Source organism: Carcharodon carcharias, chromosome 10, assembly GCF_017639515.1.
Source record: "Carcharodon carcharias isolate sCarCar2 chromosome 10, sCarCar2.pri, whole genome shotgun sequence".
Taxonomy (NCBI): Eukaryota; Metazoa; Chordata; class Chondrichthyes; order Lamniformes; family Lamnidae; genus Carcharodon; species Carcharodon carcharias.
The window spans coordinates 139,438,780-139,466,325 of record NC_054476.1 but is presented as its reverse complement, the minus strand read 5'-3'; the positions used below and the strand labels follow the sequence as shown (position 1 = coordinate 139,466,325).

At 44.2% G+C, this 27,546-nt stretch overlaps 1 protein-coding gene across 12 annotated transcripts in view; it reads right to left on the bottom strand.

Moving 5' to 3' along the window:
• The window catches only part of ncor1 (nuclear receptor corepressor 1), a 404,095-nt gene that overhangs the window by 80,535 nt on the left and 296,014 nt on the right, over window positions 1–27,546 (bottom strand). For 10 of the 12 annotated variants that reach the window (XM_041197143.1, XM_041197144.1, XM_041197133.1 and 7 more), the window contains 6 exons: window positions 24,108–24,275; window positions 22,803–22,978; window positions 20,916–20,954; window positions 19,964–20,084; window positions 18,153–18,257; window positions 15,856–15,956 (listed from right to left, as the gene is read on the bottom strand). In XM_041197143.1, coding sequence (XP_041053077.1) covers window positions 15,856–15,956; window positions 18,153–18,257; window positions 19,964–20,084; window positions 20,916–20,954; window positions 22,803–22,978; window positions 24,108–24,275 — 710 coding nt within the window. The remainder of the gene's footprint in view (window positions 1–15,855; window positions 15,957–18,152; window positions 18,258–19,963; window positions 20,085–20,915; window positions 20,955–22,802; window positions 22,979–24,107; window positions 24,276–27,546) is intronic. The other 2 variants (XM_041197134.1, XM_041197139.1) reach the window with 2 other exon arrangements.

Below are 27,546 nucleotides of genomic sequence, written 5' to 3'. Positions count from 1 at the left end.
CTCATGGTAAAGGAGCCTCCACGTGAGAGCAATCATAATATGATAGAATTTCATGTTCAGTTTGATGGTGAGAAGTGTAGGTCTAAGGTGTTTTAAATCTGAATAAAGATAATTATTAGGGTATGAAAGCAAAAGCTAGCTGAAGTGAACTGAGAAACTAGGTTAAAAAGTAGGACCAGTAGAGATGCAGTGGCAGACTTTTAAGGAGATATTTAATAACTCTTAGGGAAAGTTTATCCTAGTAAGAAAGTATTTTTAATTCCTTCATGGGATGTGGGCATTGTTGGCTAAGCCAGCATTTATTGCCCATCCCTAAGTGCCCTTGTTCAGCGCGCATTTGAGTCAACCACAAATGGGATTAGAATAGTTAGGTACTTGTTTGACCAGTTCAGACTCGATGGGCTGGAAGGGCCTTTTTCTGTGCTATGGACCTCTATGACACATTTTATTTATTCATTTGGGGGATGTGCGCTTCGCTGACTGGGTCAGCATTTATTGCCCATCTCTAGTTCCACTGGAGAAGGTGATAGCGAGCTGCCTTCTTGAATCGCTGCAGTCCATGTGGTGCAAGTACACCCACCGTGCTCTTAGGAAGGGAGTTCCAGGATTTTGACCCAGTGACAGTGAAGGAACAGCGATATATTTCCAAGTCAGGACGGTGATTGACTTTCAGGGGAACTTCCAGGTGGTGGTGTTCCCATTTATCTGCTGCCCTTGTCCTCCTAGATGGTAGTGGTTGTGGGTTTGGAAGGTGCTGTTTAAGGAACCTTGGTGAATTCCTGCAGTGCACCTTGTAGATGGTACACACTGCTGCTAATTGCATTGATGGTGGGAGGAGTGAATTTTTGTAGATGTGGTGCCAAACAATTGGACTGCTTTGTCCTGGACAGTGTCAAGCTTTTTGAGTGTTGTGGGAGCTGCACTCATCCAATGGGGAGTTTCCATCACACACCTGACATGTGCCTCGTAGATAGTGAACAGGCTTTGGGGAGTCAAGAGGTGAGTTATTCGCTACAGGATTCCTAGCCTCTGACCTGCTCTTGTAGCCACAGTATTTATGTGGCTAGTCCAGTTCAGTTTCTCGTCAATGATAATCCCCAGGATGTTAATAGTGGGGGATTCAGTGATAGTAATGCCATTGAATGTCAAGGGGTGATGATTAGGTTCTCTCTTGTTGGAGGTGGTCATTGCCTGGCACTTGTGTGGCGTGAATGTTACTTGCCACTTGTCAGCCCAAGCCTGGATATTGTCCAGGTCTTGCTGCATTTGGACATGGACTGTTTCAGTATCTGAGTCACAAATGGTGCTGAATATTGTGCAATCATCAGTGAACATCCCCGCTCTGACCTTATGACGGAAGGAAGGTCACTGATGAAGCAGCTGAAGATGGTTGGGCTGAGGACACGACTGTGAGGAACTCCTGCAGTGATGTCCTGGAGCTGGGTGACTGACTCTAACAACCACAACCATCTTCTTTTGTGCTAGGTATGAGCGGAAAGTTTACCCCTGATTCCCATTGACTCCAGTTTTGCTAGGGCTCCTTGATGCTACACTTGGTCAAATGTGGCCTTGATGTCAAGGGCAGTCACTCTCACTTCACCTCAGGAGTTCAGCTCTTTTATCCAGGTTTGAACCAAGGCTGTAATGAGGTCAGGAGCTGAGAGGCCCTGGCAGAATTCAAACTGGACATCAGTGAGCAGGTTATTGCTAAGCAATTGCTGCTTGATGGCACTGTTGATGACCCCTTCCCTTACTTTACTGATGATCAAGAGTAGGTTGATGGGGAGGTAATTGGCAAGGTTGGATTTGTCCTGCTTTTTATGTACAGGGCATACCTGGGTAATTTTCCACATAGCCGGGTAGATGTCAGTGTTGTAATTTTAGTGGAACAGCTTGGCCAGGGGCTTGACAAGTTCTGGAGCAAAAGTCTTCAGTACTATTGCCTGAATATTGTCAGGGCCCATAGTCTTTGCACTATCCAGTGCCTTCAGCCGTTTCCTGCTTTCACGTGGAGTGAATCGAATTGGCTGAAGACTGGCATCTGTGATGCTGGGGGCCTCTGGAGGAGGCTGAGATGGATCATCCACTCAGCACTTCTAATTCTGGCTGAAGACTGTAACAAATGCTTCAGCCTTATCTCTTGCATTGATGTGCTGGGCTCCCCCATCACTGAGGATGGGGATATTTGTGGAGCCTCTTCCTCCAGTGAGTTGTTTAATTGTCCACCACCATTCACGACTGGTGGCAGGACTGCAGAGCTTCGATCTGATCTGCTGGTTGTGGGTTCACTTAGCTCTGTCTATCACATGTTGCTCATGCTGTCTGGCACGCAAGTGTCCTGTGTTATGGCTTCATCAGGTTGACACCATTTTTAGGTATGCCTGGTGCTGCTCCTGGCATGCCCTTCTACTCAACATTGAAACAGGGTTGATCCCCTGGCTTGATGGTAATGGTAGAGTGGGGGATACGCCGGGCCATGAGGTTACAGACTGTGTTTGAGTACAATTCTGCTGCTGCTGATGGCCCACACTGCCTCTTGGATGTCCAGTCTTGAGATGCTAGTTCTGTCCAAAATCTACCTCATTTTGCATGGTGGTAGTGTCACATAACACAATGGAGGGTATCCTCAATGTGAAGACGGGACATTGTCTCCACAACGACTATGCGGTGGTCACTCCTACTGATACTGTCATAGACAGATGCATCTGCAGCATGTAAATTGGTGAGGATGAGGTCAAGTATGTTTTACGCTCTTGTTGGCTCCCTCATCACCTGCCCAGTCTAGCAGCTATGTCATTTAGGACTCGGCCAGCTCGGTCAGTAGTGGTGCTACCGAGCCACTCTAGGTGAGGACATTGAAGGCCCCAGCCAGAGTATATTCTGTGCTCTTGCCACCCTCCGTGCTTCCTCCAAGTGATATTCAACATGGAAGAGCACTGATTCATCAACTGAGGGAGGGCAGTACGTGGTAAGCAGCAGGAGATTTCCTTGCCCATGTTTGACCTGATGCCATGAGACTTCATGGGATCCGGAGTTGACGTTGAGGACTCCCAGGGCAACTCCCTTCCGACTGTATGCCACCTCTGCTGGGACTGTCCTGCCGGTGGGACAGGACGTACCCAGGGATGATGATAGTTATGTCTGAGACATTATCTGTAAGATATGATTCCGTGAGGATGACTATGTTAGGCTATTGCTTGGCTAGTCTGTGAGATAGCTCTCCCAATTTTGGCACTAGCCCTCAGATGCTAGTATGGAGGACTTTGTAGGGTTGACAGAGCTGAGTTTGTCATTGTCCATGCCGGGTGATCCATCCGGTTTCATTCCTTTTTTTGAGACAGAGGGCATTTTAAGAGTCAGCCACATTGCTGTGGGTCACATGTAGGCCAGACCAGGTCAGGACAGCAGATTTCTTCCCTAAAGGGCATTAGTGAACCAGATGGGTTTTTACAACAATCAACAATGGTTTCATGGTCATCAACAGACTTTTAATTCTAGATTTTTATTGAAATCAAATGTTACCATCCTTTGTGGCGGGATTCGAATCCAGGTCCCCAGAGCATTACCCTGACCAGGCAATTCTCTGGAATACTAGTTCAGTAACAATACCACCACGCCACTGCCTCCTGCAAGTGTGAAGACCAAGACCTTTCACTATATATTTTTATAAAATATATAAAGATACCCTCATGGCTATTTCTAAAATTTAAGAAATTGAACAAATATCCAAGGATAAGGTGGTGTGATTGCGGGTGAGGCAGGTAAGGGGATCCAGAGGGCAAGAGAGCCCGAGTGTCAGCCTCTGCAATTGTCCAATAAGTTTGAGGTTCTCTCAGCTTGTTTGGATGAGAGCAGGGGCTGCAGGGTGGATGAGCAAACTGACCATGGCATCATGGTACAGAAAGCCATCCAAGTTGGGGGAGCACAAAGGAATGTAGTGGTGGTAAGGGACTCTATGGTGAGGGGGATTGACACTGTTCTCTGTGGCAAAGAGCAAGAGTCAAGATGGCTTTGTTGCCTGCCCAGTGTCAGGGTTTGGGACATTTGCTCAGGGCTGGAGAGGAACTTGCAGTGGGAGGGAGAGATCCAATGGTCATGGTCCACGTAGGTAACAACGACATAGGCAGGATGAGGAAAGAGGCTATGTATAGTCAATATGATGAGCTAAGCGCCAAATTAAGAAGCAGAGCCTCAAAGGTAATAATTTCTGGATTATTATCTGATCCACGAGCAAATTGACATAGGACAAATAAGATTAAAGAAATGAATGCATGGCTCAAAGACTGGTGTGGGAGAAGTGGGTTCCGGTTCATGGGGACTGGCACCAGTATTGGGAAAAGTAGGGTCTGTACCGTTGCAATGGTCTACACCTGAACTGTGCTGGCACTGGTGTCCTTGCAAACTGCATAACTAGGGAGGGAGAGAGGGCTTTAAACTGAGTAGTAGGGGGCAAGGATCAAATTTAGGAAGATGTGGTAAAGCAAGGTGTAGAGACAAGGCAAGAGAGCAAGATATTAATATGGGAAATGATAAACTGTGACAGGAAGGGATCGAGAGCACAATTCTTTGAGTAAATCTGCAGATAAGGCGAGACGCTACAAAAGTAATAAAAGGATAAAAACTAAAGGCTCTGTATCTAAACACATGTAACATTCGAAACAAAACAGATGAACTCGTAGCACAAATAGAAATAAATAAGTACGATCTGATAGCCAATACAGAGACATGGCTACAGGGTGATTAGATTGGGATCTGAATATTGACGGGTACATAATATGTAAGAAGGGCAGGAAGTTAGGAAAAGGTGGAGGGGTGGCTCTGTTAATTAATGATGGTATTAGCACCTTAACGAGGGATGCCCCAAGTGTAGGAAACCAGGATGGAGAAGCGGTTTGGGTTGAGATGAGGAATGATAAAAGTAAGAAGTCACTTCTGGGAGTGGTGTAGTGGTGTACTGGCCCCCTAATTGTAACTACATAGTAGGACAGAGTATAAAAGAGGAGATAATGGGAGCTTGCCAGAAAGATATGGCAATAATCATGGGGGATTTTAATTTACATATTGACTGGAAAAATCAGATGGGCAAAGGTAGCATAGATGATGAGTTCATAGAATGTTTTCAGGATAATTTCTTAGAACAGCACGTTCTGGAGCCAGCCAGAGAGCAGGCGATGCTAGACCTGGTATTGAGCAACAAGATAGGATTAATTGATAAACTCCTACTGAAGGCACCCCTAGGTAGCAGCGATCATAATATGATTGAATTTTACATTCTTTTTGAGGGAGAAATGAGTGCATCCAAAACTAGTATTTTAAATTTAAACAAGGACAATTATGAGGGCATGAAAGCAGAGCTAGCTAAACTGAACTGGCAAATGAAGTTAAGGGATAGGTCTATAGAGGTTCAGTGGCAGACATTTAAAGGGATATTTCATAATACACAGAATAGATACATTCCAATGAGAAAGAAAAATTCCAAGGAGAGAACCCACCATCTGTGGTTAACTGAAAAAGTTAAAGACAGCGTCAAACTTAAAGAAAAAGCACATACTTATGCAAAGATGGGTGGGTCAGAAGATTGGAAAGAATATAAAGAACAGCAAAGAATGACAAAAAGATTAATAATGAGGGAAAAATTAGAGTATGAGAGAAAGCTAGCAAGTAATATAAGGATGGATAGTAAGAGTTTCTATAGGTATTTAAATAAGAAAAAAAGAATTAACAAAGTGAGTGTTGGTCGAATAGAAAGTGCATCTAGGGAATTGATAATGGAAAGCAGAAAATGGCGGATGAGGTAAACAGATATTTTGCTTTGGTGTTCACTAAAGACGACACAAGTAACATCCCGAAAATAACTATAAATCAAGAAATGAAGGGAGGGAGGAACTTGGAAAGATTACAATTACCAGCGAAATGGTATTGAGCAAATTGCTGGGGCTGAGGGCTGACAAATCCTCAGGTCTGGATGGACTTGACCCTAAGGTCTTGAAAGAAGTGGCTAGTGAGATAGTTGATGCACTGGTTTTAATTTTACAAAATTCCCCAGATTCGGGGAAGGTTCCATTAGATTGGAACATAGCAAATATGACTCCTTTATTCAAAAAGGTGGGGAGACTGCAGGCCAGTTAGCCCAATATCTTTTAAGGGGAAAATGTTAGAAGCTATGATTAAAGATGTTGTAGCAGGGCACTGAGAAAGATTCAAGGCAACCAGGCAGAGCCAAGATAGTTTTGTAAAAGGGAAATCATGTTCAACCAATTTATTGGAGCTCTTTGAAGGAGTCACATGTGCTGTGGATAAAGGAGAACCAGCGGATGTACTGTACTTAGATTTCCAGAAGACATTTGATAAAGTGCCACAGCAAAGATTATTGCAGGAAATAAAAGCTCAAGGTGTATGGGGTAACATATTGGCATGGATAGAAGACTGGCTAACTAACAGGAAGCAGAGAGTTGGCATAAATGGGTCTTTTTCTGGTTGACAGGATGAGACGAGTGGTGTGTCACAGGGATCAGTGCCAGGGCCTCAACATTTTACAATTTATATAAATGACTTGAATGAACGGGCCAAAGGAATAGTTGCTAAATTTGCTGACGACACAAAGATCAGTAGGAAAGTAAATTGTGAAAAGGATGTAAGTAGGCTACAAAGTGTTACAGATAGGTTAAATAAGTGGCAAAGATCTGGCAAATGGGGTATAATGTGGGTAAATGTGAAATCATTCATTTTGGCAGGAAGAATAAAAAGGAAGCTTGTTACCAAAATGATGAAAGTTGTATAGCTTTGAGATTCAGAAGGAATTCACCAAGGCTCCTTCGACAGCACCTTCCAAACCCACGGCCATTAGCACTTAGAAGGACAAGGGCAGCAGATACATGGGACCATCGCCGCTTGGAAGTTCCCCTCCAAGTCACTCACCATCCTGACTTGGAAATGTATCGCCATTCCTTCACTGCCACTGGATCAAAATCCTGGTACTCCCTTCCTAACAGCACTGTGGGAGTACCTACACCACATGGACTGCAGCAGTTCAAGAAGGCAGCTCACCACCACCTTCTCAAGGGCAACTAGAGATGGGCAATAAATGCTGGCCTAGCCAGCAAAGTCCACATCCTCTGAATGAATACAAAAAAAATCTGGGTGTCCTAGTGCATGAATCACAAAAGGTTAGACTGCGGGTGCAGCAAGTAATTAGGAACGCTAATAGAATGTTATCATTTATTGTGAAGGGAATTGATTACAAAAGTAGGGAGGTTATGCTTCAGTTGTACAGGGCGCTGGTGAGGCCACATATGGAGTATTGTGTACAGTGCTGGTCTCCTTATTTAAAGAAAGATGTAAATATGTTACAAGCAGTTCAGAGAAGGTTTACTCGGCTAATACCAGGAATGGGTGGGTTGTCTTATGAGGAAAGGCTGAACAGGTTCGGCTTGTAACCAGTGGAATTTAGAAGAGTAAGAGGCGACTAAATTGAAACCTTTAAGATCCTGAGGGGTCTTGACAGGGTGGATGTGGACAGGATGTTTCCTCTTGTGGGAGAATCTAGAACTAGGGGAACAAAAACAAAAATACCTGGAAAAGCTCAGCAGGTCTGGCAGCATCTGTGAAGAGGAGCACAGTTAACATTTCAAGTCCGAATGACCCTTCAACAGAATCATTCGGACTTGAAACATTAACTGTGTTCCTCTCCACAGATGCTGCCAAATCTGCTGAGTTTTTCCAGGTATTTTTGTTTTTGTTTTGGATTTCCAGCATTTGCAGTTTTTTGCTTTTATCCTAGAACTAGGGGTCACTGATTAAAAATAAGGAGTCGCTCATTTAAGACAGAGACATGGAGAAATTTTTCTCTCAGAGCAGAGTGAACCTTTGGAATTCTCTTCCTCAAAAGGAAGTAGAAGCAGTGTCTTTGTATATTTTTAAGGCAGAGCAAGATAGATTCTTGATTAACAAGGGGTTGAAAGGTTATCAGGGATCGGCAGGAACGTGGGGTTGAGGTTACATTCAGATCAGCCATAATCGTATTGCATGGCGGAGCAGGCTTGAGGGGCCGAGTGGCCTACTCCTAATTCTTATGTTCGTATGTTAAAATGGCTGAATTTATGTCTATCTGTGACCCCCTGAACAAAAGGAGCTGCCTGCTAGTATTGCACATAGTTATCTCTGGGGAGCCATGAACGATCCTTTGTGGGCTGCACGAGCCAAATACAAAGGCCATCTACAGCCAGGCTGGCCAACAGGAGTCCCCTAAGACAAAGGGCCCCGCCACTTCCCTGTCATTTCTTAGTAGTTGAGACATTTAACAATCTCAGGAATCCAGACGAGGAATACACGTCCTTTGTCAAAGAGTGTGGAAAAGTGGAAGTCATACATCATGGGCTGCTGGCCTGTGGAAGCAGTAATATTGCCTTAATGAACTGAAAAGCTCAGTCTGCTGTTTACCATCTAACTGGCAGCCTCACAGAAAAGGAGCTCTGCCCAGGTTGAACACCTGGCCTTATCTACATTGCTTCTGCTTGAAATTTTGTGCTGCCGCTAACAAGACTGAATCATCCCTACATGCCTATTCCATCGTGAAGTCAACACTACCGGAAAAGTGAATTATATGGCATCGGTTTTCAGCCTACTCACCTCCATGAAGAAATACCTCATTGGACTTTGATTCTGGACTCTGGAACCCAAGTGAACCAATATTTATTTTCTCTATGGTCTCTGCATTGCAAATCCTTCTTTTTTCTATGCCCCTTTTTGCTGTCTGAGTGTGGAGGTGATGTTGCAAAATTCCTCCCACATTTTGTGTGTACACAAATAAACTAGCCCATTGAGTCTCGAGTTTGCTGTGGAGTGATTACTAGAAAATTAGATTGCACCGAAACCAAGGGGTTGGGAAATACAACACTGCTTATCAAGAGGGAAACAAATCAAAAACACCTTTCTGTTTACAGATAGATGGTGAGAAGAGAAATTAATTCTGTTTTATATTAAACCCCCTCTTGTCCGTAATAAAAGAAAGACTTTGAGAAGGATGTGTCATCCATGTCTGAATAAGGAAGTTAAGGATAGTGCCAAATTGAAAGATACACTGTACAAATCTGCAACGGTCAGCTGTAGGTCAGAAGATTAGTCAGATTTTAAGAATCAGCAAAAGATAAAACAGTGAGGGTTCAGGACGTAAAACAGCGAGGGTTCAGGACGTAAAACAGCGAGGGTTCAGGACGTAAAACAGCGAGGGTTCAGGACGTAAAACAGCGAGGGTTCAGGACGTAAAACAGCGAGGGTTCAGGACGTAAAACAGCGAGGGTTCAGGACGTAAAACAGCGAGGGTTCAGGACGTAAAAGAGCGAGGGCTCAGGACATAAAACACCAAGGGCTCAGGACATAAAACACTGAGGGCTCAGGACATAAAACAGCGAGGGTACAGGACATAAAATAGCGAGGGTTCAGGAAATAAAACAGCGAGGGTTCAGAGGATAAAACAGCAAGGGTTCAGAGGATAAAACAGCAAGGGTTCAGAGGATAAAACAGCAAGGGTTCAGGACATAAAATACCGAGGGGTCAGGGGATAAAACAGCGAGGGTTCAGGACATAAAATACCGAGGGTTCAGGGGATAAAACAGCGAGGGTTCAGGAGATAAAACAGTGAGGGATCAGGGGATAAAACAGCGAGGGTTCAGGGGATAAAACAGCAAGAGTTCAGGGGATAAAACAGCAAGAGTTCAGGGGATAAAACAGCAAGGGTTCAGGAGATAACACAGCGAGAGTTCAGGAGATAAAACAGCGACGGTTCAGGAGATAAAACAGCAAAGGTTTGGGGATAACACAGCGAGGGTTCAGGGGTTATAACAGCGAGGGTTCAGGACGTAAAACAGCGAGGGTTCAGGACGTAAAACAGCGAGGGTTCAGGACGTAAAACAGCGAGGGTTCAGGACGTAAAACAGCGAGGGTTCAGGACGTAAAACAGCGAGGGTTCAGGACGTAAAACAGCGAGGGTTCAGGACGTAAAAGAGCGAGGGCTTAGGACATAAAACACCAAGGGCTCAGGACATAAAACACTGAGGGCTCAGGACATAAAACAGCGAGGGTACAGGACATAAAATAGCGAGGGTTCAGGAAATAAAACAGCAAGGGTTCAGAGGATAAAACAGCAAGGGTTCAGAGGATAAAACAGCAAGGGTTCAGAGGATAAAACAGCAAGGGTTCAGGACATAAAATACCGAGGGGTCAGGGGATAAAACAGCGAGGGTTAAGGACATAAAATACCGAGGGTTCAGGGGATAAAACAGCGAGGGTTCAGGAGATAAAACAGTGAGGGATCGGGGATAAAACAGCGAGGGTTCAGGGGATAAAACAGCAAGAGTTCAGGGGATAAAACAGCAAGGGTTCAGGAGATAACACAGCGAGAGTTCAGGAGATAAAACAGCGACGGTTCAGGAGATAAAACAGCAAAGGTTTGGGGATAACACAGCGAGGGTTCAGGGGTTATAACAGCGAGGGTTCAGGACGTAAAACAGCGAGGGTTCAGGACGTAAAACAGCGAGGGATCAGGACGTAAAACAGCGAGGGTTCAGGACGTAAAACAGCGAGGGTTCAGGACGTAAAACAGCGAGGGCTCAGGACGTAAAACAGCGAGGGCTCAGGACATAAAACAGCGAGGGCTCAGGACATAAAACAGCGAGGGCTCAGGACATAAAACAGCGAGGGCTCAGGACATAAAACAGCGAGGGCTCAGGACATAAAACAGCGAGGGCTCAGGACATAAAACAGCGAGGGCTCAGGACATAAAACAGCGAGGGCTCAGGACATAAAACAGCGAGGGCTCAGGACATAAAACAGCGAGGGCTCAGGACATAAAACAGCGCGGGTTCAGGACATAAAACAGCGCGGGCTCAGGACATAAAACAGCGCGGGCTCAGGACATAAAACAGCGCGGGTTCAGGACATAAAACAGCACAGGTTCAGGGAATAAAACAGCAATGGTTCAGGAGATAAAACAGCGAGAGTTCAAGAGATAAAACAACGAGGGTTCAGGAGATAAAACAGCAAAGGTTTGGGGATAACACAGCGAGGGTTCAGGGGTTATAACAGCGAGGGTTCAGGACGTAAAACAGCGAGGGTTCAGGACGTAAAACAGCGAGGGATCAGGACGTAAAACAGCGAGGGTTCAGGACGTAAAACAGCGAGGGTTCAGGACGTAAAACAGCGAGGGCTCAGGACATAAAACAGCGAGGGCTCAGGACATAAAACAGCGAGGGCTCAGGACATAAAACAACGAGGGCTCAGGACATAAAACAGCGAGGGTTCAGGACATAAAACAGCGAGGGCTCAGGACATAAAACAGCGAGGGCTCAGGACATAAAACAGCGAGGGTTCAGGACATAAAACAGCGAGGGCTCAGGACATAAAACAGCGAGGGCTCAGGACATAAAACAGCGAGGGCTCAGGACATAAAACAGCGAGGGCTCAGGACATAAAACAGCGAGGGCTCAGGACATAAAACAGCGAGGGCTCAGGACATAAAACAGCGAGGGCTCAGGACATAAAACAGCGAGGGCTCAGGACATAAAACAGCGCGGGTTCAGGACATAAAACAGCGCGGGCTCAGGACATAAAACAGCGCGGGCTCAGGACATAAAACAGCGCGGGTTCAGGACATAAAACAGCGCGGGTTCAGGACATAAAACAGCGCGGGTTCAGGACATAAAACAGCGCGGGTTCAGGGAATAAAACAGCAATGGTTCAGGAGATAAAACAGCGAGAGTTCAAGAGATAAAACAACGAGGGTTCAGGAGATAAAATAGTGAGAGTTCAGGAGATAAAACAGCCAGGGTTCAGGGGATAAAACAGCAAGGGTTCAGGGGATAAAACAGCAAGGGTTCAGGGGATAAAACAGCGAGAGTTCAGGAGATAAAACAGCGAGGGTTCAGGGGATAAAATAGAGAGAGTTTGGGAGATAAAACAGCGAGAGCTCGGGAGATAACACAGCGAGAGTTTGGGAGATAACACAGCGAGAGGTCAGCGGATAAAACAGCGAGAGTTCGGGAGATAAAACAGCAAGAGTCTGGGAGATAAAACTGTAAGCATCAGAGGATAAAACAGTGAGAGTTCAGGAGATACACCAGCGAGAGTTTGGGAGATAAAACAGCAAGAGTCTGGGAGATAAAACTGTAAGAGTTCAGAGGATAAAACAGCGAGAGTCTGGGAGATAAACCAGCAAGAGTTCAGGAGATAACACAGTGAGAGGTCAGGGGATAAAACAGCAAGAGTCTGGGAGATAAAATAGTAAGAGTTCAGAGGATAAAACAGCGAGGGCTCAGGGGATAAAACAATGAGAGTTCAGGAGATAAAACAGCGAGGGTTCAGGGGATAAAACAGCAAGGGTTCAGGGGATAAAACAGCGAGGGGTCGGGGGATAAAACAATGAGAGTTCAGGAGATAAAACAGCGAGAGTTCGGGAGATGAAACAGCGACGGGTCAGGGGATAAAACAGTGAGCGTTCAGGAGATAAAGCAGCAAGGGGTCAGGGGATAAAACAGTGAGAGTTCAGGAGATAAAACAATGAGGGTTCAGGGGATAAAACAGCGAGAGTTCAGGAGGTAAAGCAGCGAGGGGTCAGGGGATAAAACAGCAAGGGTTCAGGGGATAAAACAGCGAGGGGTCGGGGGATAAAACAATGAGAGTTCAGGAGATAAAACAGCGAGAGTTCGGGAGATGAAACAGCGACGGGTCAGGGGATAAAACAGTGAGCGTTCAGGAGATAAAGCAGCGAGGGGTCAGGGGATAAAACAGTGAGAGTTCAGGAGATAAAACAATGAGGGTTCAGGGGATAAAGCAGCGAGAGTTCAGGAGATGAAACAGCGACGGGTCAGGGGATAAAACAGTGAGAGTTCAGGAGATAAAACAGCGAGGGTTCAGGGGATAAAACAGCGAGAGTTCAGGAGATAAAGCAGCGAGGGGTCAGGGGATAAAACAGCGAGGGTTCAGGGGATAAAACAGCGAGAGTTCAGGAGATAAAGCAGCGAGGGGTCAGGGGATAAAACAGTGAGAGTTCAGGAGATAAAACAATGAGGGTTCAGGGGATAAAACAGCGAGAGTTCAGGAGGTAAAGCAGCGAGGGGTCAGGGGATAAAACAGTGAGAGTTCAGGAGATAAAACAGCAAGGGTTCAGGGGATAAAGCAGCGAGAGTTCAGGAGATAAAACAGCGAGGGGTTAGGGGATAAAATAGCGAGAATTCAGGAGATAAAACAGCAAGAGTTCAGGAGGTAAAACGCGCGAGTGGAGAGACAGTCAGGAGATTGAAAACCACACGAGTACAGAAAAGTAAATTTCTAAACAAGCACATGGAAAGTAAGAATTTATAGGGATAGGAGAGGAAGCTGATTTGTGAGTAAGGGTGAAGTATTTCTAATTTCTACTAATCTGCAGTTTATAGTTGATAATCCAAGAGTAAGGTTAAAATAGGTAAAAGTAACTGAAGTTTAAGTAAGAAAGTGATTTAAAAGTTTAAGCTTAAGGCATGGCAGGACAGCTCAGCCAAGCAGAATGCCCATCCTGTGACAGGTGGGGAGTTGTGGACACTTCTTGTGACCCAGACGAGCCCATGTACAGAAAGTGTCACCAGCTGCTCCGCGTTTCAGAGCTTGAACAGCGGCTGGAGTCACTGAGCTGCATCTGTGAGGCAGAGAACTACCTGGATAGCACATCCAGAGAGGTGGTCACACCACAAGTTAGGGGCAAGCAGGCACATAGGGAATGGGATAGATAGGGACCGCCAGGCAGTCCAAGAGAAACAGGCAGGTAGTGCAGGAGTCTCCAGAGGTCCCGCTCATTAACCGGTTTTCCATTCTGAATATTGTTGAGGGTGATGGATCCTTGGGGGAGTGCAGCAAAGTCAAGCCCATGGTACCACGTGTGGCCCAGCTGTACAGGAGGGGAGGAAGAAGAGCAGAAGGGCAGAACAGATAAGGGATTCTTTAGTTAGGGGAGCAGACAGACATTTCTGCAGCTGTCAATGTGACTCCAGGATGGTTTGTTGCCTCCCTCGTGCTAGGGTCAAGGATGTCACAGAACGGCTGCAGGACATTCCTGTGGGGGAGGGCGAACAGCCAGAGGTTGTGGTCCACACTGGTTCTAACAACATAGGCAGGAAGGGGAATGTGGTCCTGCAATCTGAATTTAGGGAGCTAGGTAGAAAATTAACAAACAGGACCTCTGAACTGGTAATCGCTGGATTACTCCCAGCGCACATGCCAGTGAGTAGAGAAACAAGATGATAAGGCATGAATGTGTGGCTGGAAAGATGGTGCAGGAAGGAGGGCTTTAGATTCCTGGGACACTGGGACTGGCTCTGGGGGAGATGGCACCTGTACAAGCCGGACAGGTTGCATCTAAAGAGAGCCGGGACTGAGTTCCTTGTGGGTCATTTTGCTAGTGCTGTTGGGGAGGGTTTAATCTAGCTCAGCAGGGGTGTGGAAACCAGGAGAGAATATTAAAAAGTAATACCAGGATGCACGGAATGTTGGGAGAGGCAGATAGCAATAAAATTGAGAATAGTAAGTTAACAGATGGAGTCAGAGTAAGGGAGCAAGTAATGAAGTTTAAATCAGGGTTATACTGCACATATGTGAATGCACAGAGTATAGTGAATAAAATTAGGGAGTTACAGGCACAATTGCCTTGTGGGATATGATGGTAATGGAGACCTAGCTTCAGCAAGGGCAGATCTGGGTGTTAAATATTCCTGGTTACAAGGTGTTCAGAAAAGATAGGAAAGGGATAAAAGGAGGAGGGCTGGCGATTTTGGTTAAGGAGAGTATTGCAGTACTGGGGAAAGAGAATGTGTCAGAGGACTCTTTTTTTTCTCTCCACAGATGCTGTTTCCTCTACATTGGAGACCCCAAACGCAGACTGGGTGACCGCTTTGCAGAACACCTTCGGTCTGTCTGCAAGCATGACCCAGACCTCCCTGTTGCTTGCCTATTCAACACACCACCCTGCTCTCATGCCCACATGTCCGTCCTTGGCCTGCTGCATTGTTCCAGTGAAGCTCAAATCAAACTGGAGAAACAGTACCTCATCTTCCGACTAGGCACTTTACAGCCTTCCAGACTGAATATTGAGTTCAACAACTTTAGATCATGAACTCTCTCCTCCATCCCCACCCCCTTTCCAATCCCCCCTTTTCCAATAATCTATATAGATTTTTCTTTTCCCACCTATTTCTATTATTTTTAAATGTATTTCCATCCATTGTTTTACCTCCACCTTTTAGCCTATTTCGATCCCTTCCCCCCACCCAACCCCATGAGAGCTATCTGTCATTTGCTCATCCTGCTTTCTACCCTTAATGTTCCAATTAGCACATTCCTTAGCTAATATCACCACCATCAACTCCCCTTTGTCATTTTGTCTATGACATCTTTGGCAATCTCTCCTTTGCCTCCACCTATCACTGGCCCTCTATCCAGCTTTACCTGTCCCACCCCCCTCAAACAGCTTATATTTCACCTCATTTCTATTTTTCCTCAGTTCTGATGAAGAGTCATTTGGACTCGAAAAATTAACTGTGTTCCTCTCCGGAGATGTTGTCAGACCTGCTGAGTTTTTCCAGGTATTTTTGTTTTTGTTCTAGATTTTCAGCATCCGCAATATTTTGCTTTTACCTTACCACTTGTAGCAAGTTCACCATAAAAGAAAACTGTTAAAACCTAATGCTGTAAATAATGAAATCTGATCTAACATGTACAAGAATGACCTCAGTACACAAACCTCAAACAAAGACAATGCCACTTGGTTTTCAGCCTGTTTATTAGGCCACTTTAAGTAGCACAGCAGATACTGAGGAGTCAAAAGGTAGATACCTGAGTGATGGAACCTCGATAGGAAGTTGGTTCTGCAGAAACCTTGCCTGCTGGGCTGCTACGTGTTAGACCTGCTTCCTGGATATTTGCCATTGGACCACCTGTAGGAAGGGGAGTAACAAAATTAGTCTCTCCTCACCACGAGTTACTGCACTGTATGAATGGGTTGTTTCAGTCAAATCATGATACAGTGTTTTGTAGCAAAGTATAAAGCTGTTAAATGTCTTAGAAATGCTTTATTAAGCACCTAAGAGGGACACAACTTAAAAAGTAACATCCACGGTTTACTCACTGGCTCGATGAGCTGCTGAGTACAGCCCACAATTAAAAGTCATTGAGTCATTGGACTACAGCACTACAGCCATCTGGCCCATCATGCCTCTCTGAAAGAGATCTGCATAGCTCCACATCCCTGTTTTTTCTCCATAATCATGTGCATTCCTCCTCCTCCAGTGCCTGTCCAACTCCCTTTAAAATGACTTAATATTTACTTATTATTATCACAAGTGAGCAAAGCATATAACTAACTGCCAATTTCCCAGTGGGCACAGTTTTTGGTAGGATTCACCTTTACTTTGTAGCCAGTCACCTGGATAACGATCCCAAAGTTAACCCAGCAAGACGCTCACATAAGGCAATCTACCCCCCAAGGAGGTTGAGAACACTGGGATGTTACAAACAATGCATCTTCAAAGTACAGTTACATAAAGTTCCCGGCGCTAGGACAAGAGGACTTGAGTATTGATCATCACCGTTATCAAGGATTTCCCTTTGCTTATTGATCATCACCATTATCAAGGATTTCCCTTTACTCATTGATCATCACCATTATCAAGGACTTCCCTTTACCTATTGATCATCACTATTATCAAGGACTTCCCTTTACCTATTGATCATCAACATTATCAAGGACTTCCCTTTAGTTATTGATCATCACCATTATCAAGGACTTCCCTTTACCTATTGATCAACATTATCAAGGACTTCCCTTTACCTATTGATCATCAACATTATCAAGGACTTCCCTTTAGTTATTGATCATCACCATTATCAAGGACTTCCTTTTACCTATTGATCATCACCATTGTCAAGACTTCCCTTTACCTATTGATCATCACCATTATCAAGGACTTCCCTTTACCTATTGATCATCACCATTATCAAGGACTTCCCTTTACCTATTGATCATCACCATTATCAAGGACTTCCCTTTACCAATTGATCATCCCCATTATCAAGGACTTCCCTTTAGTTATTGATCATCACCATTATCAAGGACTTCCCTTTGCCTATTGATCATCAACATTATCAAGGATTTCCCTTTACCTATTGATCATCATCATTATCAAGGACTTCCCTTTGCCTATTGATCATCAATATCATCAAGGACTTCCCTTTGCCTATTGATCATCACCATTATCAAGGACTTCCCTTTACCAATTGATCATCATCATTATCAAGGACTTCCCTTTGCCTATTGATCATCAATATTATCAAGGATTTCCCTTTACCTATTGATCATCATCATTATCAAGGACTTCCCTTTAGTTATTGATCATCACCATTATCAAGGACTTCCCTTTGCCTATTGATCATCAACATTATCAAGAATTTCCCTTTACCTATTGATCATCATCATTATCAAGGACTTCCCTTTGCCTATTGATCATCAATATTATCAAGGACTTCCCTTTGCCTATTGATCATCAACATTATCAAGGACTTCCCTTTACCTATTGCCTTCCTGGGCTGAGAATTCAAGAACAAATTTAAGCTCTGGCGCCCTCTGCTGATACTGCAGCACCCTAACACATCCCTAATCCCAATGGCTGTCTGACTCCCAGCAGCACCTTGGCAATCTTATGGAATCAATGCAACTTGAAACAGAAGACTAAAAATATTTTAGTTACTGCATTGCACACAGGGGCCTCCCAGATATGTCACAGACAGTTTCTGTGACAGACAAATAATCCTGTTTTTCCTTAAATATCAGTTTCAAACTTGAACTTGAAATCAACGCAAGGTGAAGATTAACTCAGACCAGTCTCTGACTCTTACAAGTTGCTAATATAGGCCTCAGAGTCTGAGCCATCAGGCACAGCACTCTGTTCTGAAATGGTGACTACTAAACTGCTGATGCAAAAACAGCTGGAGTAATTTGCAGTCAGTGTAAATGTTTCCAACACATTTCAGTTAGACCAGCTGATTTGCTCCAGGGCCCTCATGCTGCCATTGCAGTGGGAAACCACTGTGTTCTCAGAAACAGGGATTTTCAAATCTTTTTATTTTCCTCTCACCTCTGACTACGTTTGTCTCATAGGCAGCCCTGGACAGCAGGCCCTCTGGTTGGGGATTCTGGCCTCTGGGAGACAGCTCCTCTTGTTTAATGAACTGTAATGGTCCTGGAACATCAAAAACAAAGCTTATTATAAACACATTTCTTTTACATGTCCCACATGGACTGGAATTCTTCTTGGATTTGCCCCCTCCTGTCACAGTGATCCCTGAGAAACTTGAAAAGCTGGATGTTTGAGAAGTAAAGCTGACAGGGCAATGCAAATCACAATTTCCACAGACCCCATTCAAGAATCAAGAGTCTAAAATATACAATAACATCCATCACTTCAGCTAGCTTCAAACTAAGGATTGCTCAAAGCAGGTTTGTCCAACCAACGAGCTGCAGACCGGATAGTGGCCCCCAAAGCCAGTTTGCAAAATGCCAGTCACACAGGTAAGTGGAGTGGAAGAATCTGCAAGGCACTGCTCCTCCAATCACAGGCCCAGCAGCAAATACAGAGAGAAAATTTGTTATTGGGGAAGCAGCAAATACCAGGGTCAGTGTGTTTGCTGGAGAGAGAGAGGTTTTCTTTTGGAAGTGGAGGGGGGTAGTTGGGGGACCATGGGGCTGACCCCTGGGGAGGGGGAAAGGTGAAGCAAAGGGCCGGGCCCTGGGGAGGGGGATGCAGCGAAGCAGAAGGCCGGGCCCTGGGGAGGGGGCCAGTGAAGCAGAGGGCTGGGTCCTGTGGGGGTGGAGCAATGCTGCAGCCTGGTGGGGGACCAGTTTGTCAGGTCTGGGGGGACGGTCCAGTGCCAGGGCCCGGGGTGGACGAGGCTGCCGGGGAAGAGGGGCTGGCTGCAAGGCCTCGGAGCGAGACGCTGTGGAGCCTGGGGTCGGAGGAGTGGGGGTGGGGAAGAGGCTGTGTGAGTGAGAGTGAGTGAACGTCTACGTGTGGGAGCGAGGGTGTGTTTGCCTTACTCCTAGTCTCAGGTTTCTCACTCACTCTAACCGCCACACACCCTGAGAGTGGGAGAGAGCCTGGCACACTTACACCCCCTCTCAAACTCTGGCCATTTTTATTAATTACAGCTTAATAATTTATTGTTGTGACATTGCTTTATTTTTGATCAGCAATTGTTTATTTTCTTAATACCTCAACATTTTTTTGAAATTTATGTTTAATGTTGTTCCAAACCTTATCTTTCCGAAATCTGCTGATCAGCCTTTGAATGAGGAAAAAATGGAAATGTGGTCCCCCAAGCGAAAAGGTTGGACAAGCCTAGCTTAAAGGGTAATGTCTTCTGAAAATTAACTCACTGAAAGGATCATTAACCATGCAGTGACTATAGGGTAATTTGAACAGATTATGTACTGATCACTCAGCTCAGTGAGTGAGCCTGCCACCCAGCATAGTGAATGGATACTGGGTTGGGATAGACTGATAACAGTGCAGTGATTGGGATTGGGTTGAAATAAGTTGCACTATTTAAAACACATTATGAAATTACAGTGCAGAAACTGGTCCATTGCTTATGCTTCACAAGAGATCCTTCCACTTTACTTCAGTTTTCCTAATGTGTTAATATAGCTTTCTATTAAATGTATCCATATGATTCGCTTGAACTCAGTGTGATGGCAAATTTGACAATCTTATCACTTTCTGGGCAAAGAATATTTAAAAGAAGAGTTCTGAAAGGGTTACTAGCTGACATGGAAGCAGCTTCTGTTGGTGAGAGTCAATCCCATGCATCCTTGACACTCATTACTCCTTGAATTTTGGGACGCTGCCAGTAATTGAAATAAACAGACAAAGAAAAGTAAAGAGCTCACCAGGTTTCACGGGTTCTTGTTGCCGTGGCAGCCCGAGGGAGATGGAACCCACTGTGTTTTTCACAGCTTCTTGGTTGTAAGCTACTTGGCTGTGAGGGGGTAGATATGCGCCAGAAGTTACCTGAAATGGGAAAGGGAAAATTATTCTGTTCAAACATTCATATTTGCCTCATCTCTCAGAGCTGTACTTGTCTTGTTTGATTATTCTTTGGAGGAAGTTTAATTTTAATAAGCATTCAAGTTTTTCAAACTTAACTTGCCCCTCTAGCCTTAATGAACTGTTCCAGTTACGACACAAGTTGACCGTTCCATTCTTAACAATAAGCCACTCAATCGTGGGCATGGTTCGTTGAAGGTTCACAGAAGATAAGGAAAGGTGACATCATTTCACGTAGATTGTAGAATCTGAATTTCTGAACATTGGGTTTTATACCAGCGCTGACACTCATCAGTTTCAAACAATGCATTTAGCTGAGGGGCAGCTAAGGTCTGTGACAGCCTGCAAACTTTAATCTGTATTGATTCAGTGCTTGTACTGCCATTCCTGCGCATGACCGAGCTAGGTGACAGCGGCATCCATGTGCTTCGCCTCTTGCTGCTTATCTCTGCACACCACAAAATAACGACTTTGGGGCTGGTTTCCTCCTTGGTAAAGAGTACTGACCCAATTTAGGCTGACACACATCCACTGCTGGCACAGACTGTTAATGTGTACCTAGCAAATAACCACAGCACCACACAGGGACTAATATACCTTCCTGTGGAAAAATCATTTGCCCTTCAAGCTGCCTCAACAAGCTTACCATACGGCAACATCATGACAATCCAGTTATGGAGCTTCTTTAGTGGGCTGGCTTGTTAGCACTTACCTGCCTTACTGTGATACACAAAGCACAAACAGAAACACAAACACATTTACAGAAATCAAAGGAAGTAATTGGAGGATCCATACCTGTAACCGACTCTGGCAGATTGCTGCTCCCATGTACTGCTGTAATCAATGTAAACACATTCACACATGGCTGCAGACTGCTTCTCATTAACCCATACATTGTTGCAATTTAATTAAAATATTTTCTTTAAAACACTAAATTCTGAGTAGCTAAATACAGTATTAGTTGAGTTATCACAAAGTTATCACGATATAGCATAATTCACGGGCTCAATGTGAAAAGTGGAATCGGGGCACACATCCTCTCAGCAGTTCATGCCATACTCTCATCAACATTAGGAAGCTGATTCATGCATTTAATCTCAGGGAACAAAAGCAACATTTAACCTTTTCAGAAACTGCAATCCAAAGCACAAGCCACAACATTCTACTCGGGTTCAGCCAATACTCCAGTCCTTGGAGCAGGCCTCCAATTAATCTGCACGTGTAACTACATAACCCATGGCAGGCTTCACATATAAGTGGACGACAATGACCCTTGCATCACTGCTCCAACATCAGAAGGCTGGCTCAGTGTCTCTCTGATGCACTAACCTGCAAAATGACAGAGAGCTAAACTCAAACTATCTTCTTGATTCTGGTCTAACAACTAACAATTCTTTTTGCGAAAATGATGGTACTCCAATGCACCATGTGCTGACAAAACAAGATGCCACTTACTGATACCTAAACTCCACAGAGGCAGTTATGAAGTGGCTGAATGGACCAAAATGTCTGACAGCACATTCATCACAACTGCTTGTACAGTGCAGTGTGCAACATTCTACACTGCCTCATGCCGAACAGCACTGTGCTATTCCACCTGATTACAATCTATGCTGGAAACAAACAGAATCCACTCCAACTTTACCCTGCTGGTTTAGCAGTCCAGGCGCTCGATTCAGGAACCCTGTGGTGACTCAGGTTCCTGGAGCAGCTCAATGCTTTAACCTACCAGCCACAGTTACAATGAGTCATCAGTTTCTGGCGGCCTCACAAAAGCATGGAGAGAAAAGGAAAATTTATCTCACGACTCAGCCAGCCAAACATGCAACGTAGAAAGTCAAAGTCGTGCAGACATCAGTCCAGCTCACACCCACAGGAGCTTGAAGCTTAATGAGGATAGAGACTCCAAGAAATACAGGAGAACCCAGGTACTCTTAATGAAAACACAGCCGCTTGTCACCCCATGAGATGGTGCATGTCAGACAAGTTTTAACCAAAGATGAACAAAACCATTTATACTGTAGAAGCAAGCAAGACAAACAAATCATTTGACTTCTAAACATGTAACAGATTCACTGAAGATGAATAACATTTGAAAAACTGGTAAACAGAGAGCTGTTTCCTCACAAGCAGCAGGATATGTAGCCATGTCCTGACAGGTACGCAATGTAGATAAACTCATGTTACACACACACACATGCATGCACCAAGGAAGGCCGCAGACAGAGGCCTGGAAATCTGGCCAGAGAATGACAGGTGTGCAGAGGAATATCAATTAGCCGAAGAACTAATCCCACAGGGCACATTGGACAGCTGAGCTCACTCTGTACTGCCACTTTAGATGGAATAATCTTGGATTATTGAGCCTCAGGTGATCTCTAACGTGTCCTGACTGGGATTATGTCAATTCAGTAGAAAGATCAGACCATATTAGTCAGCAAATGCTTAATTTCCACACTTCCCAGGACTAACATTCATGTTTGTCCCACACACTCCAGGCAAACTTCCATGTTCAGCAAAGGACGCACCACAGAAATCAGTTGACTATTAAGAGTCTACTAGGTTCTGTGCAAGAACACTACAAAATCACTGCCTTGATTGTTTTAGATTTGTACCATATTGAGGGTGTCTCAATGGAATCTATCTAGAGGTGAATCTGTGCTGCATGGGATTCCTGCTTACCTGTGAGATAGAGCCTCCCATGTTGAATGATGGCTTTTCAGTGGACAGTGGTGGTTTTGTTGAAGGGATGAGAGGGGGAGGGGACGGAATGTTGGATGGTCGAGCTGGTCTGGTAATCGCCAACTTTCCTCCCTCAGATGTGGCTTGCATCACTTGATGCGGAGCAGGCTGAAGAACTGCAAGTCAAGATGACAAGGACAGTCAGTCAAATGTGTTTTCTTAATTATGTCAGGACAACCAATATCTTTGTAAATTAAAGGTAATGTCCTTGCAACTTTAGAGACTCAAAATCTAAATCTGCATTGACTTGTTCTGCTGTCTTTACTTCCTCCTCTTTTTTGACTCACTTCCTACTTTTTGCAACCTGGTTCTACCTATTGTCTAAACTTTGATAGCAAACCGACTTTGGAATCTATGATGCATGTAAAGCACTTGCATTTATATAGCATCATTCACAACTTTAGCTTGATCCTAAGCAGTTCAAATACTGCAGTAATTTGAAATGCTGTTACATAGGAAACAAAGCAACCAATTAGTACATAGCAAGATCCCTCAAACAGCAATGACTAGATAGTTCTTTTCAGCAATGTTGCTTGAAATATAGATGGTAGCCAGTGCACCAGAAGAACTCAAATAGTGCTTCAAATAGTGCTGTGGGATCATTTATGTCCATCCAAGGGGGAAGATGTAACCTCCGTTTAAAATCTAATTTAATGATGGCACCTCCAACAGGGCAGTGTTCCCTCAGTGTTGCATTGGGAGTGCCAGCCTAGATTATGTGCTCAAGTCACTGGATGGGAGTTGAAACAAAGAACATTAACGCAGGGACTCTTGAGCCATAGTTAACATTGCCCTGAACATCTGCCTGCCTTGAGAAAGCTGGTAGCATTATTTAACGTACTACTGCTACCAGCTGTGTATTCTTGAACATTAAAGTGACAAGTCATGAAGCAGATGTGAATTTCTCTAAAGGCAACATATCCTGTCAACTACTTTCCCAATAAGTGTGATAGTTTGTGTTTAAGAACAGGAGAAATAGAAGCAAGAATTGGCTATTCGGCTCCTCAATCCTGCTCCATCATTCAATAAGATTATGGCTGATCATCTATCTCAGCTACACCTTCTCATATTATCCTCAAATCCCTTGATTCTCAGTATCCAAAATTCTGTCAATCTCTGACTTGAATATACTCCATTTAAAATGTGTGACCTTTGAAACCTGATCATTGTATTTTATTTCCAGAAGATGCAGACATACAACTAGAGGCATAAGACAAAAAAGTGTTGTTAATTGTGGCTCACTACCTGGTGGTACACTGTACCGCAAGGTGTTCATCTCTGATTGTGGAGAAAGTTTACAGGATTCCCTTGGGGACAGCCTGTAAGGTGATGCAGATCTGGCTCCTGCTGTCTGTGATTCCTGCTCCATCACACGTCGAGCCTCATGATATGGCATGTAAGCAAACGGTTTACCTGCAGGAGACAGAATGACAGATATTGTACAATTATTAACTCACAGCATCACCACCATCAGTCACCTAAGTCCGTAACTTCTACTTTCACTTTGTTAGTAAGGAACATGGAAAGGTGCAGAAACAGCAGGGGTCTGGGCAGATGAGGGGGTCAGGCAGAAAGAGGGGGAGGAGGTCAGGCAGAAAAAGGGGGACGGGGCCAGGCATGGAGAAGATGCCAAAGTGAAACACTCTCACTGGAACTATGGGGTTGGGCTAACGATGTCATGTTTTGTACGTTGTCAAATCACAGGGCAGTCTCAATATTCTTTTTGCAGCTTGGACCTCTTGCAATAAGCAGCTTGCAAAAGGAAAGAGGCAAATGATGCAGAAAGCTGCTCTTGTGATATACAATGGCTGTGTAATAGGATTCCATATCTACCAATTAAATGCGCATTAAATTGAGAAAGTGCCATTAATTTGGCCTCTATGAAGTATTTTAAATGTCAATTACATTCAATTTTTATCACTTCACGTTTGAATGAAACACAAAACACTCCAGCACATAGAGCATTGCCATACAGGGGCATGAAGTGAGTTCTATTTATAACATTTTATTACATCAGCAATACAACCATAAATATAAGCAATGTAATGATGAAATTGCACATTGTTGTCTCAGTTTACATATCCAGCCGGGTCCCCCTTCACTCTAAACTGCACAGGGCTAAGCATTCTAATAGTGTACAATAACTGAACGCTAAAATTCTCATTCACTGATGTACATGCTTCATAAGTTTATATCCTTATGAGGCTTGTACGCTTACAAGCCTCATAAGTGTATAAATGATTGTCATACTTCCCCCTGATATCTGCTCTCACTGTCAAGGAAGAATCTACAAAGATTAACCTGGGAACATACTGATTGTCAGGCCGCACATTTTTGTCATTTGTCTATAAGCCACTGCTTATAGGACAAGAGATTAAGCATCTTGCCAAGGAACATAGATAGAAAATTCAGAACATAGCACTGAAAGCACACAGAGTAAAGGCAGTCATCTCTTTGTTGCTGGTGGGCCTACCATGTGTTTCCATCATATTTTTCTTTATTCTTTCATGGAATTCAGACACTGCTGGTAAGGCCAGCTTTTGTTGTCCATCCCTAATTGCCCCTCGAACTGAGTGCCTTCTTAGGCCATTTCAGAGGGCAGTTAAGAGTCAATCACATTGCTGTAGGCCAGGTAAGGATGGCAGATTTTCTTCCCTAAAGGACATTAGTGAACCAGATGGGTTTTTACAACATGGTCACAATTATTATTCCAGATTTATTAACAAAATTCAAATTCCACCAGCTGTCATGGTGGGAGCATTAGTCTGGATGTCTGGATTACTGGTCCAGTGACATTACCACTATGCCACCATCTCTTCAGCTGGTGTTTTAAACAAAGTAGGAAATATCTATGCCCATGCACTTGTGCTTTCATATTAATTCAGTCTAAGACTTGCTTGCGGGCTGGAACCCATGCAGATTTCATCATGCTACAAGCTCACTGGCATTCATATACACAAGTAGCTAGCCAAAAAATACTGAGTATCAAAACGGAAAGAAAATACATTTACTGAATAAGCAATGTGTTAGCAATTCACCACTCTGTGCCTGGGTCAGGATGGTTTTTGTTTATAGATAAGCTTTGAAGTAATGAAAAGAAATGATGACTTTGGTCATCCTGATGCTCATTTAGAGGCTATTTTGATTTATCAGGCTATCTGACAGTGTAGAGGTGGCCATGGCGTCAAGGGAATTCCTGCAGTGCATCTTCCTTGTAGATGGTACACACTGCTGTCACTGTGTGCCAGTGGTGGAGGGAGTGAGTGCTCGTGGATGGGGTGATAATCAAGCGGGCTGCTTTGTCCTGGGGGGTGTCGAGCTTCTTGAGTGTTGTTGGAGCTGCACTCATCCAGGCAAGTGGACAGTATTCCATCACACTCCTGACTTGTTACTGTAGATGGTGGACAGGCTTTGGGGAGTCAGGTGGTGAGTTACTTGCCGCAGGATTCCTAGAGTCTGACCTGCTCTTGTAGCCACAGTAGTTATATGGCCAGTCCAGTTCAGTTTCTGGTGAATGGTAACCCCCACCTCGGGATGTTGATAGTGGGGAATTCAGCAATGCTAATGCCATTGAATGTCAAGGGACAATGGTTAGATTCTCTCTTGTTGGAGGTGGTCATTGCCTGACGCTTTTGTGGTGCAAGTGTTACTTGCCACTTGTCAGCCCAAGTCTGGATATTGTCCAGGTCTTGCTGAATTTGGACATGGACTGCTTCAGTATCTGAGGAATCACGAATGGTGCTTAACATTGTGCAATCATCAGCGCACATCCTCATTTCTGACCTCATGATGGAAGGAAGATCATTGATGAAGCAGCTGAAGATGATTGAGCCTAGGACACCACCCTGCAGTGAACTCCAGGAACTGAGATGATTGACCTCCAACAACCACAACCATCTTCCTTTGTGCTAGGTATGACTCAAACCAGTGGAGAGTTTTCCCCGATTCCCATTGACTCCAGTTTTACTAGGGCTCCATGATGCTACACTTGGATCAAATGCTGTCTTGATGTCAAGTACAGTCACTCTCACCTCATTGTGCAATGAGATAGGATTAATTAATGACCTCACAGTAAAGGCGCCCTGAGGTAGCAGTGATCATAATATGATTGAATTTTACATTCAGTTTGAGGGAGAGAAGACTGGGTCTAACACTAGTATTTTAAGATTAAATAAGGGCAATTACGAGGCCATGAAAGCAGAACAAACGAAAGAGAACTAGCAGTTTAAGTTAAGGGAAAGGTCAAGAGAGATCCAGTGGCAGACATTTAAGGAGATATTTCAGAATACACAGAATTGATACATTCCAACAAGGAAAGCTCCAAGGGGAGGTTCCACCATTCTGTGGTTAACTAAAAAAGTGGAAGATAGCATCAAACTTAAAGAAAAAGCATATAATTGTGCAAAGTTGGGTGGCAAGTCAGAAGATTGGACAGAATATTAAAAAAAAGCAAAGAATGACCAAAAGATAAATAAAGAGGGAAAAATTAGAGTACGAGAGAAAGCCAGCAAGAAATATAAAGACACAGTCAGAGTTTCTATAAATACTTGAAAAGGAAAAGAGTTAACAAAGTGAGCGTTGGTTCTATAGAAAGTAAGTCTGAGGAATTAATAATGGAAAATAACGAGATGGCAGATGAATTGAATAAGTATTTTGCATTGGTCTTCACTACAGAGGATACAAG